We start from the raw sequence: 18013 nt of genomic DNA on the forward strand, positions 1-18013 counted from the left end.
ATACATTCTTCTTCACACAGTTTATGACAATCAATCATAACTCGCTCAATATATTGAATTTGTTGATGTTGTGTGGAACATAGATGCATGTTCTTGTCTTCAACACTCCTATAAAACTGCAATGCCTAACTCCTCACCAATCGTCCATACGGGTGTCTTGATCATCACATTGTTTCTGCTTACTGGTTTACTGCAACTTAGTAGTTTTGTTGTCTAACACATTCCTCTACCGGTTAGGCTTTACCTATAGGCCTAGATGACTTAGATGAATCAACAAACATGGTTGCAATCAATGATAATACAAATGAAGTCTTCAAACAACTTACAACTATATCATCATCATCTAGCCAACAATCTCCATCAACTTATCAGTTATGCCAAAAATAACTTTACCGGTCATCTTCTCATCTCATCAATATCTTCATAGGCCAATAGTCTCCTCATCATTATCTTCACCAGATATGCCAATAGGGAGGGTATCAAATTTTCCATCTTCTGGCGCCTCAGGAAGGTTTTCACCGTCAGATACGTCCTTTATATTTCCTCTTGATTGATCTAGTGTTGCCATAAAATGGTTTTCAATACAGAGTCTTTTTACTTGTTTTATTTCAATTTTGCAACTGGAAAGTTTGGCACTCTCCTGACTACAAGAAGCATTACTCGATTAACCGATGGAAGATATCTTAGGTATGATTGGTTCAACGACATTAAGATATACAACTTAGTCATGATCATTGGAAAAGACATCTAATTCATGGTTTTCTGGTTATCCCAATCAATCAGTTCTAGATGAATTAGGGGTAGGTCATAGTCATTGTCATTCTTGGGTATTTCAAGGTTCATGACATAATAGTCATAGTTTAGCATAGAGTAGATAATAGCATAGATAGAACTCTCTTAAGGATAGTCTCTCCCAAGTTCTCTCCAATTAGATCTAATGAAATCGGGATTGGTATTTTGGGATTCGCTCTCAAGTGACTCATCATCTAACATTTATCCCTCAAATGAATGGATTATATCAATGCATACATATTTGATACTACATGTTCCTTCTTGGTTAACTTCAATAGATTCATTTGTGGCTTGAAGTTGGCATACTTGTATACTTGACATAGAGGATTATTTTGCTATCTTTTGTCTTCTCTCGAACTCAGTTTCTTTTGGAATAATAGTCATTTATGCTTTACTTTCTATTAGTTCTTCTATGGTTCTTCCATACATTATTATTTCTTGCTCAACATTTGATATAGATCTTATATTCTATTGATCTTTTGATGATTGATTAATGACTATTTGTGTTTCTTGTGGTGTCACTTCTTGATCTTTCTCATCTTCTTTCCTTTGTTGTCTTTCATATGCCTCTTTCCTCTGAATTTTGATTTCTTCTTGTCTTATTTCCAACTCTACTCTTTGTTTTGTGAAAGATGAGTCTTCATTTGTAACATCTATTTGTTATTCATCCTTTTCTTCACCCGATACATCAGATGATGGATCCGGATCCCATTCATATTCGTTTGAATCCGTTTCCGTATCATTGTCTAGAATCACACCACTATACCTGACAAGAATGTTATATGGTGAGAAGAGTTCTTTGATTTTGGCCATTTGTTCTTTTACTGCATCTAGAATATCTCGATCAGGTTTCACGCTTGCTTGTATTCCTTGAACTTGTTTGCAAGATGCTTCTTCTCTTTTCATAGCAATTTCTTCTTGTTGTTTCTAATATTCTTGTTGTTTCTATTTATTAGCTATTGTATTTACTGCTTGATGTAGCCTTTCTTTCCATGGTTCTTCTTTAGGGATTTCTTTTCTTCTCCACTTTGGATGTTGATAATTATGTTGCCTTTGCTTTGATTTGGGATACCCAAGTCTTGATTTATCTTCTTTAGATTGTGTGTGAGGACAAATAGGTTCTGAAATACCTTCTTGTCACTTGCCAATTGGTCCTTTTCCTTCATATACCATTTTTTGCATGATCTTGTAACCATTGCCATATTGTCATGTGGGAATATCAACTCCTGCAACTATTGCTATGGTTTCATCTCTGTACAACCAACTAAGAATATCTTTGTTTTCAGTTTCTTCCGCAAGTGTTCCAGCTCTAACAAATTCTCCATCAAACATTTCAACTAATTTTTGTGTGATTCTTGGTTAAGCCTTTGTAGGTTTTCCATATGATTTAGGTGAAAGTGGTAAGTTATGCAAATAATACTTTCCCATTCCTTCATCATTTAATTTGAACTTTTTCTCAAAGTTTTCCCATAATTTTTCTTGAGTTTCTTTAGTGAGATAGACTTCTTCTCTGTTATGTGGAACTCTTGCATCTTGTGTTGGTTTCATATTATTGCAATATTGACTGGAATTTGTTGCTATAGTGAATTCTTGTCCATTACGAGGAAATTTAACACACTGATGATAGGTGGAAGGAACTGCTTGCATGTCATGAATCCATGGTCTTCCCATAAGAATGTTATAAGATAAATTCAAGTCCAGAACTTGGCACAATGTATCTCTTTTCACAGGTCCTATTTTGATTGGCAACACCACAGTCCCTTTAGAAGAACGCTCTTCCTCATCATAAGCCTTGATAGTTATTTTCTTCTTTGGATCTACTGTATTTTCTCAATATCCTAAAGCCTTTATTAAACTTAATGTAAAAATGTTTAAGCCAACTCTACCATCTATGAGTACGCGTTTGACACGGGTTTTATGAATGGTGACTTCAACATGTATGGGAGCATTGTGAGGGTGTTGCAAGGATGCATCATCATTTTCAGAATAATGGATTAGCAATGTGGGGCTATGAGGTGTTTCACCATGTTTTGGAATTGATCCACATCCAGGTCTTTTGAAACTGTTGTTTTTGTTAGAGCTTTTTCCAATATTTCCTTTTGCATAGGTGAAATTTAGGAGAACCAAAGTTGATATTTGAGCGGGTATCTTATGCAATTGTTCCACTAAGTTATATTGTATTGAAGTGGATGTTGACTCATTTGTTATAACCGAAAATGTAACCATCGCTTTGCTTCTTGTAATAATCTTGATTGGTTCTGAAGGTGTGTTGTCTTTGCCAATGATGACATTCACAACATCATCATATGTGTAAGTGTAGTTTACTTTAGCTTTGTCTTTGTCATCTTTTGGTTTGGATTGTTCACCTTTTTCATAGTTTGGAAGTGGAGTTTTGAATGCTACATGTGATTAATTCATATTATGACCATCCACTATGATAGTTCCATTATCGATTAAATCTTTAATGAGGTGCTTCAATCTTTGACAATCATTAGTTTGGTGTCCTTTGTTTCGATGATAACTGCAACAATGATTGTCATTCCACCAATTAGGTTTGACTTGAGGTTCATAATTTCTTGCTTCTGTTAAGGTAATCAATTTATTTGTAAGAAAAGTTTTCAAAGCTGATTCCAAAGGTTCCCCAATGTTTGTGAATTTCCTGCGAGGATTGGAGAAGAAAGACTTGGATTTATTGTTCTCTTGATTGTTGTTGTTTGGTACTTGACTTGATAAGTTGAAGATTGGTTGTTGTTTGGTAGCATTGTTGTCATCATTTCCTCCATTGGTAACAATCCTATTCTTTGACCAAAATTTAGGTTTGTCATTGTTATTATTACCATTGTTGTTGTTGTTGTTGTTGTAGCAATTTTTGTAAAGTTTTAACTCTCCTTTCTTTACCATGGCATCTTCTATCTTTAGACCATTTTCAATAATTATAGCAAAAGGAGGACATTGCATTTTAAGATGGTAACTCATTTCATTGATAAGGTTGTTAATGAATATGTTCGTTTTCTCTTGATCGGGTACATCTCTTGGATATCTATTGAATATTCATTTCCATCGTTGTAAAAAGACCATGAAAGGTTCGCCATTCTTTTGCTTGATGTTACATAGATCTAGCATTGTTATCTCATTTCTTACATTGTAGGAGTATTGTGAGATAAATTTGTTCACAAGTTCTTCAAAAGATTTAATTCCAGATGGTAGTCTTGAGAACCATTCCATTGATTGTGCAAAATTCCCTAATGTGATCTTGAGGATCCAATTTCCCATCATATTTATCATATTTAGGGATTTCACAATGTTGTGGGAACGGTATCATGTTTAAACTCTTGTCAAAAGGATATGGGTTGATGTCCTCTAATGAATATTTCTTAGAACTCGTTCCATTCTGCATATCATATATTTGTTGTTGTAAGGTTTGCATTTGTTGAGTGAGAGTTAATAAAGGATTATCAATATGGGTTTTCCTTGCATCCTCATAAGTTTTTCTTTCATCATGCTCTCTTCTTGTATCATCATGGTATTTTCTTGTTTTATCTCCTCTTGTTTCCTCACGATTTACTCGATTTACATCCTCGTTATTGGGATCATTAGTGTTTTGATGGTTACTTGTCTCTGCATCTTGTTTCAAACTTTCTATGTTAAAGTCTTGTGGCAATTTATCTTCTGATTTTGCCAACATTAGGATGTACTTTCCCTTTTGTTTTTCCAATTACTTTTCCATTAGTTTATCAAATTTGTGATCTTGTTCAAGGTCTCTAATGGTGTTATTGATTACCTCTTCATCAACATCTATGTATCCAAAAGCTTGAAACATTGAATCTTCTTCTTCCATTTGTTTTTGTTGTTTTCTGAATTGCTCGTATTGAGCCCTAGTCCAAACTGGCATGTGATTGATTTAAACTTCTCAAGTTTTGATCTTCTAAAATGCCACTCAAATAGTGATCACTAGTTTGGGAAGATAAGCTTTGTTGATTTTACCATCGTTATTAGTGCGTTGCAATAAAGTGTCTTGTTGTTGAAAGGCATGTGCTTGCAAAAGTTCTCCATCAAACTCCATTCTGTAACCACGTAAACAGTGACAAAAATGGTGTAGGAATGTCCTATGTTTTAATAAGATTTTGCAATTGATGTACAAGAATCTTGCCTTCTTCAAAGTAGCCTTATAACTAGGTTTTCTTTTCTTAAGGTGATATTTAAAAGTCATATAAGCATACGATGGTTTACAAGTTTGTTTGATTCCAATGTGAGTGCAATCTTTTCTTTCATATAACCTAGGTTCAGATAGGAACAATATATCCAAGATAATGAACAAAGGTTGATATGATCAAGTTTCGTGATAAAGGATTTGATATATCCCGATGAGAAACTTATAATGATGTTGATTTTTGCACTTGAGATGGTTGAATCACTAACTTGTTGGATGTTTTATGCTTATGAAAACCTTTGGAAATAGCCTGTTTGATTGATAACCTAATTATCTGACTAGTTTGAAGACTTGTGATAGTTGAAGACAAATCTAATCGAAAAAGGGTATTTGAAAACAATATTGAATTTTTGGTCTGATATACGGAAATGCTCATTGTTATAGATGCAGGAAAACGTTTGCGCTAACCTATTGATTAAAAGCACTAATTTGCATGATAAATGCGCTGTTATGTGGGATAAAAGCACTGCTCTATATCCTAAATGCGCTAAACTATGGTGCAAAAGTGTTGTTCAAGATGTTAAAGCATTTCTTTAATGAGCAAATGTGTGATTCTAGAGCTTAAAAGCATTGTACTGTTGATCAAAAATGTTGTTCTATGCAACAAATGCACTGTTCTGCGGGATAAAAGTGAGATTCTGTCTGTGTTAATTTTTTTTTCAATTTTCCAGCAAGTTTGTTAGATTTTTGACTTATTTTAGAATGACGATTTTTCGAGTTTTGACTATTTAGAGAACGCTTTGCATACACAAAAGAAACAATGTTTGGAAAGCAAAGTGCACAAGCAATCATAAAACTTATAGTAGGTCGAGACAATAATTGTTGAATCTCACATGGAGTTTCCCTTGAGACTATGCTATTCAAAATGGAAATTTAGGTGCTTGACCCCACTGGCTCCACCCTCAAAACTCACTTCTCCAGGGAAACCAAGTACCAATTTCCATGAAAACTCCCCATGGCAAACTTCATATCTCTACTAAGAACCATATGTGTGTGAGCTGCTTTAAGGGTCCGACCTCCTGTGCCAACAATTAGAAGGATTTTGGCAGCTAATACAAATGGTTTTTTTGTAAAGGCTTTTGTTCAAAGATACCCTTTGAAGTCGCGCAAACGCGATTGAGTCCTATAGCCCAACAAAGTACCAAACAAGATGTAGTCATGCAAGCATGATTGAGACCTCAAGGCCCTACAAAGTGTTCGATATGAGATGACTCAAATATGCTCCGTCCCCTGATATTTTCATCTCAAAAGGTGATTTGATTATAGTGAGTTAGAAAACTTGGTTCTAGTCGTACTCACTTGGGTCATTCTCTTCTCACTAGCCCCTTCAAGGCATTCGGGAAGACATGCCCTCTTAAGGTTACACATAAAAGAAGTAGGTCTAGTTTTCTGATCACCACATGAGGGTGAGAGCATACTCGCCTACTACTTCAACAGGCATGAAAGACAAAGGTTTATTTTAAGCCTTCTAAAATATATGTGCAACTACTTTAAAGAAGACACTCAAATGCAAGTTGCATGCTGTTGATTTTCCTCCTACTTAGACTAGATGAGAAAGATATGATATGTTACTCTCCAAAATAACTCTCTAATTATCTAGATGTGTAAATGCATGAAATTTGCTTCAAAATAATCTTGCACACACAGATATCAATAGTTTTTAAATTCTCAATTCTTGGACATTCAGACCTGTAATTTTTTTTGTTAGCATATCATGAAAATTCAAATTTTTGCCTTGGAATGGAACAGAAGCGTAATCTAGCGAATGCGCTATACTACAACTCAAAAGCGCTAACCTAAATGCTAAATGCGTTAACCTAATGCACAAAAGCAATGACCTACTGCACAAAAGTGCTAACCTATTGCACAAAAGTGTTGTCCTATTTCACACAAGCGTGAAAACATGTTACAAATGCGTTAAACTATATTTTAGCAAGAAAAAGACTAGATATTAGAAGTTTGTGTGAGGCCTAAGCCCCATGGTGGGCGCCAAAAATGTTGAGGCTAAAGTTGAACTCCAAAGAAGTATCCTGAAACTTATTCTAGTCCATCATAAAATATAGAAAGCTACAGGAAACTTAGCTTCAACCAATGAAGTAACATAAAATAAACAAAATAAACAAGATTACACCTTCCATGATTTACACCTCATTGTGTCCTAACTCCACTGTTCTTGGTTGCAGATGATTTTGCTCTCAAACAAGCACTGGTAGCTTCCAAGATGACATATGAAGAATGGACTGATAGTTAACTGATACTATGATATGAAAATGTTATTAAGCCAACATGCTATGAAAATGATTTGTGCTCAAAACTCTAAAAAAGCTATTTGCTTCAAACTCAAACTCACAGATGCAAGATAAGACTCCTAGAATGACTGCAAGATTAGCTAATTAGACTATTAGACTATTAGTTTTTTTTAAAAATGGCTTAGGAAATCTCTATTTATAGATTTTTGAGTGCATAAGCTTAGGTGGCAAATATCAACGGTCATGATCAAATCTTGCAATTTTGGATGGCTATGAGCAAGAGGTTGGGATATGAGAGAGAAATGTGGAAGATGTTCCTCCTACTCCTACAAGATGGAGGAAAAGGTGGAAAGAGAAGACAAGTGTCATTCATCTCACCTTGATTGAGGATGAAGATTGAGAGAATATAGGATAGTTGGAGAAGATTTAGGGATAAGAGGACAAGTGGATTCAACTTCCTCCAAAGATGTAGGAAGGTTGGAGAGAATATAGGGAGGTTGAGGAATGTGTGTACGTACACATTATTTGGAGAATGAAATGAATGTTGAAGATAATGATATATTAATATAAAAAATATTAATGGCTTTAGCCACATGATGGATGAGCTGGCAAATAAGAAGTGATGTGCAGATGAGGGAGAGATTTAAATAATTTAGGAAATTATTTAATTAAGAATACTATGGGATAGTGGATAGAAGAGTAATTAAATATTAGATATTTAATTGATTAGAAGAAAGGCTAAATTAATTAATTAATAAAATATTTTAATTAATTAATAGAAGAATGAATTAAAAAAATTAATCTTTTCAAATTAACTATTTAATAGAAGAATAATTATTAAATAAATATAAAATATTTATTTAATTGCTCATAACCAATTTTATGTGTATACACTTCCCATGATCTTCCCACTAACTCATATAGATCTTCCATCATCCTTATTTACATGAATTATAAAAAAATGCATTGAAAGAAGAGATACAAATAAATTATTGCAATCCTGATAATTAAGCTTCCACATTAGGAAAATGACAATTTATTGAAGACCTCTATAATTGTGGTTTAGGTTTTGTAAGACATTCAAATTTTTGATCAACCAACACAACATATCAAATAACAATAAAAAAAGATGAGCACAAATTAGTACCAAATAACATAAGTAACAATAAGCATAGACATATATTAAGTCAATGATATAATATAATACATCTACTGTAAACATGATCCATCCATCAATTGGATACATAAAATAAGGTGTCACCACAACATACAAACTATAACATCTCTCAATGCACTAATATGTATTATTTATATCGAATAACACTTGTACTAATGCCCATACAATTGATTAATAAGGTCATTCATCAAATAGATCTACATAAACAAGTCATTCATCATATGGGCAACATGACTAAATGAAATAGGTAGGTCATGGTAGGACACCTCATTTGTTTTTCAATTATTTTTGGAAATTTTATGCATCCTCTCTAGTTTCTCTATTCACTTTCCAAATCTCTGAAATATAATCATTTATGACTTTCCAATGATTTTAACCTCTTTTTCTAATTCTTCTACTTCCTTTGCAATTGCTTGTTGCCTCTCCTTAATCTTTTTCTCTAATCTAGCTAATAAAGGAACTTCAGGGCCACATGTGTTATCTGTTCTCTTGAACTTTTTGAAGTCCAGTCCTATCCTTTGAGAAGCCTTTTCTAATTCAGGGATGATGCTTGAAGGAAAAGCTGGAGTTCGCGTATAAACAATAGCACCTGAATAGCCTTCCCAAGCATCATTTTTTCCTTGATAATAAATGAATATATAATCATTTGGTTTATTTTCTATACTAGATGAAAGTATATACCTGCATAATTTTTTAGACACTTTATCAGTAATGACAAATGTCAAGATCACCATTATAAAAATAATTTGAATAAATGTTTTTGTAGATTAAATTACCATCTCTTTAAATTCATTCTAGGAAGACAATTAGAATAATATTTTTATAAATACCTATTATATCATTGCCATCTCTCTTCATAATAAAGGTTGTGTCCACAATTTTCCCTTTTACATGATATTCTCATAGTCATAAAAATATTATTTTATATTTATAGAAGCTTAAGTAATAATTTATAATCTTAAAAATCTTAAAGAAAGACAATAACATGTTGATTATGTATTCACAAGACCAAGTTATAAAATTTTCTACTAGATTCGAGACAAGCAATCTTTATTGGGAATGCGATAAATTCCTATCACAATGAACATTGCCAATTCATTTTCCATGATAACAACACAATTCCTAATCCATATAAAACAATAAATAATATTTGAAATGTTTTTTATAAAAAAATGGACTATGGACTTAAAGATAAGATCATGAAGGAAACTAATTTTGCACAAAATAAAGGAATGATATCATGAGCACACCTTGAGTTAATTTTAGATGGAGTTAACATAATTTAAGATTAAATGGATATTATAATAGAAGCACAAGTCCCAAGGCTCCACTAATAAGAGATGAATTTGAGTTTGTGAAAGATGTGTATGATATAATATGCAATTTTTAGTCATAGATAAATTCTAATAAAAAAAATAACATGATCTTTTTCAAGTGATTTTCATAAAGACAAATAACCTCATTGGTAATTGACTAGTATTTTTAAAACTGTGTTAAAATAAAATACATATCTAACAATTCATTTAGAGATAAAATACTACTTAAATGTCCTTGTTAAAGTGTGATGGTGAAAATTACACATTCTCACCCATGTCCCTTATGTTTTAGGTCTTGTTCAAATATAGAGTACTTTATATAATAATCTCTACAAATGGCATATTCTTGCATGAAAGTTTTCTCATGACCTTTTTTTATCCTGTTCCCATCATTACTCATTCTAGAAATCAATCTCAATTCTTAGATGTTCCATTTGCAACCCTAGATTAGATATGAAAGTGTAGATTTATGTGGTCTTTTGTTGTCTTTAAGAACTTTACTTATTCATTTGCAAATGACTTAGGAGATAGAGGAATCATCAACATCATAGTAGGCTTGTAGACCATCCTATTTGCATCATTAACTTGCATCTTCATCATAAGCATACTACTCCAATCTTGATTCATCAACATTGAATGAATCCACCTATGGGCATGACTGAAAAAACATGACCCTCCTTTACCAAGTTTTCAAATGGTATCTATAAACTTCATCCCACTTTAGACTTAGGCACAACAAGACAAGGTGAGAAAATTCCAATTATTAGAATTCAACTGTTCACTCTTGTGAGTTTGGGTTCAATTCTATGTGCTATTTCAATTTCACAAGCGCAAAGATTAGTCTTGTATACACAAATTTGAATCACATCATAAGGTAATCATTTTACAAATTCTAAGGGATTCGTTTGACCAAACTCTAAAATTCTAGCACATTAGTAAATGAAATCCTATCATCTTCACCAATATATTCCACTGTACTAAATATTATGTTTAATTTATTTGATTTTTTTTAGGATGTGATTCCACATAAAGATTTTAGGAGCTATTTTCATAGAGTAGGGATTTCAAAAGATTATTTTTTAAATTTTTTTACTAAGGGAAGAGCATCAGTAGTTGAGCATGTATCAATTGTTGTGAGGGTTGTTGATACCTTTTGTTTCAAAAATTGAACAAATAAAACCTATTGTTTGAAACATAAAATATCAATTTTTGTTAGGAAATGTACCAATAGTCGTTAGGAAATGTACCAATAGTTGTTAGGAAATGTACTAATATTGTAAAAAGTAACCAATCAAGTGATGCAACATCAGCGACACAACTATTGGGGCCTCTTTTGCACGCCTATTGGTCTCACTTTTTTTTTGGGTTGTTTTAGATACCTTGGCAAAAAGCATGCTAATGTGGCACCATACTTGATGATGTGGTGCTGAAAGCTTAGTTATAAGTAGGGGACTTGCCAAATAAGCTACTCTAAAAAATTGGAAGTGAATTAAAATTTACATGTAAGATTTTGAGAAGCACGAAGTTAGGCTACTGGTGCTCTTCCCCTATATGACAAATTATAATCTTTTTTCAATAATTTAAAAAATTCAACCTAAAAACGCGTGTTCCTATATAAACAATTTCACTATCATTTTATTTTATTTGCAGGACCTTCCATAGAAAAGAAGAAATAAAAATGTACTACAAATGAAGACTGCAAACCTTAACCGGTGGAATTTGAACTCGTCAAACTCTCTTTTTGGAATTTTCTTGAGGTTTCAAGTGGTGATTGGGAGAACCACCAAAAACACCAGGCGACGATTCACTCTACATAATTAAAGCGAAAACATCCAGGTTTTCAAGTAAGGGATCATGAAGAAGGCCGTCTCTATTGTGTTTGAGATTGTGCGAGGGGAGAGTACCTGAGATGTTGGTCTCACAAAGAGAAGCCAAGTGTACGGAAGATTGTGTTACAGTTTCAGATTTTTGAGCATGAGGTTTGGATTCCTTGTATTGTTTTCTTATATATACATTAATATGGCATTCCTTGCTTTTGCACTATTTTAAGTTTCTTAAGCATTGGACTCTGTAATTGGGGTGTTGGGGTTTCAGGTGTTGACTAAAAACCCATGCAAAATTCTATGGAACATTGGAAATCCCTTTAACTCTGTAAGTTTGAAATTGCATGTTTGGGGTATTGCATCGTGGAGAAACTTGCCTAGTATTTATATTTCAGTATCCTATTAATGCCTAAGTTACGTCAAAGAGAAATGTGGGTACCGAATTGTACCAGAACTTGGTATTAGGGTTTCATGTTGACAACATGAGTGTCTTGAAACTTGGAACCATTATGAAGTACTATAATACCAAAAGACCTAAGGCAATGGGTTCAAGGTTTATTTTTTTCACATCTATGAAATACTCTACCAGAATAGAATCCATAACTAAATTAGTCGTTTCGACATAATGTACTTGGATTCCTAGACAACTAAATTGAAATGCAAGCTTTTCAAAATTTACTTAAATTATAAATATTCTAATTAAACCAAACCGGTCATGTAGTTAGGGAAAAGCATATTTTCTATAGAATTTCACTATAGTTACCAAGTGTGGGAGACACAAAATGCACTAACAAGCCACCTAAGATACATTCATATATGGGAATACAGGAACCTATGAAATCTGTGGATGCATCCATTAAAAAAACATAGAGCTGTAAGAATATGAAGCAGAACAAAAATCTAAACGGTGCTGAATCTATAAATATGATGGTGAGTTATAGCATAAATTATATGATTCAAAGAAAAAGTTGCATTGGAAGATATACCGTAAAACTAGAAAATATGGAAAGAAAAAGAAGACACATAAATGAATCAATATATTGTATGCAGGGGAGAATTATCATACTGAAGTACATCATGTGAAAAAGTACCATTCAAGAGAATTATCGGGACAAACTCATGAAATTAAAATATAAATACACAACCATAGGTGGTTGCCACCTATGCTCAGGTTTCTTTGTTGGTAAATGATAAAAAAATGCATTAAATGACATGTATCCATACAACCAGGTATATAGAATTTTTGAACACTTTTCTTTTCGGAATGAGTAAACTATGCTTTCAAGATGACTGGCCATATTTATCATGGTTTTGATATAATGGGGGGAGCAAAGGACCTCATTAACACTAAAATGGATCATTGGCAAGGTTGATTTTACAATGGTGATGGATGGCCAGGTTCTATCCTTGCAGACATATGAGCATATAGACTGCTCATGCATTGTCCCTTGACAATGTTCTGGATTTCAATTCCAACACAAATGGAATAAGTGGATATGCACATGTCGGTCGGTATCTTTTTATAAACACATGCCAAATGGTAAGAGTAAAAGATTTTCTGCATTGACATGCGTAATGTTTGATATGCACATGGTTATCTTAATGGTAACGGTTGTGATAATTTATTTTAAACATTAGCTAATAGTTACAAGGGGCCTGCTTTGCAAGATATGCATGCAAACTGCTCATGTGTTATCCTTTTACAATGTTTTGGATTTCAATTCCAATACAAAGGGAATAATAATATAATTGGATATCTTCAAACTCGAAAGCCAAGTTATGATATATAGTCATCCATTGGTATGCATTTAAAATGCAAGAATGCTACATTGCAATCCAAGGTTTAGGCCTTGTTAATGTTATGTAACCAGGTCCTTCCCCTGAAGACTAGGTGCAGGTGTGGGTGTGGCCTTGGGTTCGCCCAGGGTACTGCCGGGTGCCTGGGCAGTACCTTGGGTGAACCCAGGATGTACCCGGGTGGCAGCTACAACCCCCAAAAGCAATTTTTAAACAAAATAAAACATTTGAGAATTCTTTTATGCCCACCAATGATAGATTTTGCCCTAAACTACCTACATTTGGTGTTTGCAACTCATTTCACAAACACAAAATACGAAGAAAACCATTTTTTGCCTTAAAGCTACCATTGTTGGGTTTTGGAGGTTGCTTCATTTTTTTTGAAGGTGAAGTCTACTGAGTAAGACACACTCCAAAAGCTTAGGAATTGTTTGACAAGGAAGCTTTAGCCATCAAAGGTGGGTAAATCTTTCAGTTTTTTCAAGACAGAGCAGTCAAGGGTAGCGCATGGAACGAAGTGTATACAGTGGAAGATAGCACACGGTTTGAGGGTTTTTTGGGATCTTTGCGGGACTTAGTAGAGCAGTGGGGCCAGACTTATTGATTCAACCAAAGGCATCAATAGAAACAGGTTAGACCCACGTGCTTTTCTTTCCTTTTCATGCTCAGACTTTATTTTTTCTTCTTTGTCTTCCTTTTCAATGCAACAATCAAGGACTTTTTAAACAATCTCTAAAACTGGATCAATAAACCCTTATCCAACAAGGATAAAGTCAACGCATCCTATTATGGAGACCAGGGGGCTAGAGTAGGAAACACTTTTTCTAGTGGAAAACAGACAAACGAAAACCCTAGGATCAGGGTTTCTACTGCAGACAGATTTGAGACAACCGACAGTTTTCAGATGCAAATATCAGGTTCCTTGTTGAAGAGATTCTGTAAGGAGGGTTTGAGCATCCCCCGAAATCGAAACCACCAAATTATAGGACAGACACACTCAAATCCCAATATCCTAGCAGGGAATTTATCTGGGACTTGGAATTCTTTTTTGCCAGGGATCCCCTAACCAATGCATTTGGTTCTGACAAAAAAGTTGATCTTCATAAATGCGAAACAATACAAAGGGATTTTGAGGCGCAGACAAACCAAAAAAATGAGGCAGTCACAAAGAAAAAACTCACTATGATCCTACCAAAAACATGCGAAATTGCCAAAATGCTTTCTCTGGTAGGAGAAATAATTGATCAGGCCATTGTTAAAGGGAAAAATAAAGATAAATTATTGCTGCAAGAGGATTCTAGGCCAAAACAAAGTAAAATTGAAACTTTATCAGCAAAGGAGAAAACTCTAAAGACACATACAACCCCATGACCACTCCGCTGTTATGGTTGTCCAGGGTCTATGTATATGATCTCATGAGCTTAAAAAAGAGGATTGAGTTTATAGAAGAGAAGCAACAACAGGCAGAAACTAAGCTAAAGAAAATTCTAGATAGTCAGAATCTTGAAAGGGATGACAAGCTGCTCAAAGAGCAAGTAATAAACTTGTAAAGTAGTATGGAAAGAGGACAACAGGAGCTAATTAATTTAAAACAAGTATTGGAACAATCGAAAGCAGCAGAAAAAAAGAACTTAGAGACAATGAAAGTAAGTGGCACTTCACAGTTGAAAGAGTTTCAATAAGCATTGGCAAACATTGAAATAAGAGAAAGCAAACTAAGAGAATAGATAGAGGATGCCAAGTCTTGGGCTCAAGTTATAAATGGCCCATCAATTGACCAAAAATAAAACATAGAGAAACAAATCAAAAGACAAATAAGAGAAGAAAAAGACAAACAAGACAAGGCAGCAAATATCATTATCAAAGGATTGAAGGATTTTGGTGAAAAGGAGAGAACTGATATTCTAGCAAGAGATTTCTTTAAGGACAAGCTGAAATGGACAAGTTGTATTCAAGAGGCAAACAGGATTGAAAAGATATCATAAGAAGGAAGTAATAGGTATGTTAGAGTTGTTTTAAGAAGCATGGAAGAGAAAATGGCAATCCTAAAAAATAGGGGGCTGCTAGAGGAACTCACAAATATCTAGACAAGACTTGTTATTTATACAACAAGAAGATCGAAGGAAAGAATGGGAGAAAGCGAAATTAGCAAAAGATGTAGGAAAGTGGGCATAGTTAAAAAATAGGAAAGCACAAATCATCGAGCGTTTATCGCACAAAAATAGGGATTTGGGGCCCCATGGGAGCGCTTACACATGGTAAGTTTGAACTGTAGAGGCTTCCCATGGAGAAGAGGACTGGGGTTGGGGCCCATAGCAAAGGGGAATGACATTGTTATTCTCACAGAAACACATGAACACGACGTATGCAAGGTTCCTGTTTTTGAAGGCTGCAATAAGATCTCAGTTTGGAATGAAGGGACTGAAACAAGTAAAGGACATGGAAGAATCACAGTACTAATAAGAGAAACATGGGGTGGAATAATAAAACTTGAAAAAGAGGATCCAAGTAAACAGTTTATTTGGTAGAAAATAACCGACAATGAGGTAGCAATTAGGCTGGCTGCTTGTTATTTTGCACCAAAAAGTTTTAAACTCTGCAAGAAGAGAAATCTAGATAGCAAAGATCCTTATGCCACTTTAAAAAAAGACTACGTTTTCAGCACCTGAGGAGAAATTGTTCTAATTGGTGATTTCAACGCTAGGACAACAAACCATCAATCTATTCATCTGGACAACGAGGAAAGAGAGGATAATAACCCTTTATGGCTTGGGGAAATTGTGGGAAAGGGATTCACAAAATGATCACGGGAGTGTGTCACACTTTGGGGCTGAGCTCCTTGGGCTATGCGGTTTGTATGGCTTGGTTATCTGTTATGGCATAAGAACTTGGTCAGGATCCTATGGTTCACTTGTAAAACCTACAACAGTCAGTGTAGTGGATTACATAATCTGCTTTCAAAGCTCTATTCATAGGATGTTGGAGTTCAATATCAAGAATTGCCCTATGGAGCTGAAATCAGATGCCTCTTGTAAAGTTTGGCATTCACACAAACAACCCTCATGAGAAACATGAACAACACATACACATGAAAGCCCATAAACAGGGTAAAATTCTTGTTAATCAATAAAATCAAGAACTTTTTGTTGCTGCCCTTGAGAAACACCTTAAGTAGGCAAAAAACAACATAGGAGACCTGGAAAACAAAGGACAAATTGATTACATCTGTAGCAGTATGTTGATACCTATAATCCACAAGGCTCTAAAGGTTTGTAGAAGATCTTGACCTATGAAGAAGACTACAAACTCTTTCCCCACTAATCCTTGGTATGATGAAGAATGTAAGGCTGCTAAAAAACATCTAAAGGGAAGGAGTCAAACAAAGAAAGTAGTATAAAATATGAAAAACTGATAAAATACAAAAAAGAAAGCTATGTGATTTTGAGGAGAAAAGAGTTAATATCCTTGGGGAAGCGCAATCCCAAAGGTTTTTGGAGGGAGCTGCAGCAAAAGAGGAAAACAACAGAAAATAACATCTCGAATGCCCATTGGCTATAGATTATATGAAGCTTTCAACAAAAAATAACATCTCAGATGCCCATTGGCTACATTATACGAAGCTTTCAACAAAAAATAACATCTTGGGGGCCCATTGGCTAGATTATGCTAAGATTCTCTATCAGCGGGTCTAGGTGAAGGCTAATTTTCCCATGATTGACACATCAACTGAGCATTTCTCCATAGAAGATATCAAACAAGGCATAAAAAAACAAGGCATAAAAATATTAGTTGGGGATAAAGCTCAAGATATTGATGGGCTGCAGGTTGAATTTCTAAAATGGGGAATGGAACTTCTTGCTCCACACATTAAGAGAATTTTTAACAGCGTCACGCAAAACAACTTCCTCACCGAATTGACAACTAGTGTTATTATTCCTATATACAAAAGTGGTGATATCAATAACCCTTCCAATTATCGTACTATTCTGATCAATCATCTCGTTGGAAAACTTTTTGGGAGCATTTTTGAACGTAGAATCAATAGGTGGGCTGAAGAAGAAGGGAAAAGAGCAAAAGGATAGGCTAGCTTTAGGCCAAAACACTCTACCATTGACCATTGCATCACTTTTAGGCACTTCATTGAAAAGGTTTTTGTTGATTTTAAAAAGCCTTTGACACTGTTCCTAAGAACAAGCTTTGGAGCAAAATAGAGGAGCTTGGGATCCCAAAGGAATTTGGAGCAACAGTCCACAAATTTAGTCCACAGATTTTATGAGCAGGTTAGAGCCAAAATCAGAACTAAAGGGGTTATGTCAGAGTTTTGGCAGCGATATTGGAGTAAAAAAGGGATGCCCTTTATCTTCCACATTCTTTGATTTATATATTAATAAACTAGAAGAATGATTAAACAAGACTATGGCATAAGGCATCTGGCTAGCAAGTTTCGTGGTGAAGTTAACTTTTGTATGTAGATGACCTTATTCTAATTGCAAAATCTGCTCATGGTTTGAGAGAACATTTGAAGGCTTTAGAGCTCTTCTATCAATTGGTTGGGATGCAAGCAAACACCAACAAGACAAAGTCATGATCTTTTCTTTGAAAAGAAAGAAGCAACAGGTTAACTTTATCTTTGAGGGAAGCCCGTTGGA

The 18013-nt window shown here is 34.4% G+C and overlaps 1 protein-coding gene across 1 annotated transcript in view; it reads right to left on the minus strand.

Annotated features, from left to right (window-relative positions):
• Positions 1-8533: 8533 nt before the first annotated feature.
• The window catches only part of LOC131043863 (violaxanthin de-epoxidase, chloroplastic), a 40994-nt gene continuing 31514 nt past the window's right edge, over positions 8534-18013 (minus strand). Inside the window, exon 5 of the mRNA XM_057977090.2 lies at positions 8534-9109. Within this exon, the coding sequence (XP_057833073.2) occupies positions 8782-9109 (328 nt within the window). The 3' untranslated portion in view covers positions 8534-8781. The remainder of the gene's footprint in view (positions 9110-18013) is intronic.

Source organism: Cryptomeria japonica, chromosome 2 (assembly GCF_030272615.1).
Source record: "Cryptomeria japonica chromosome 2, Sugi_1.0, whole genome shotgun sequence".
Lineage (NCBI taxonomy): Eukaryota > Viridiplantae > Streptophyta > Pinopsida > Cupressales > Cupressaceae > Cryptomeria > Cryptomeria japonica.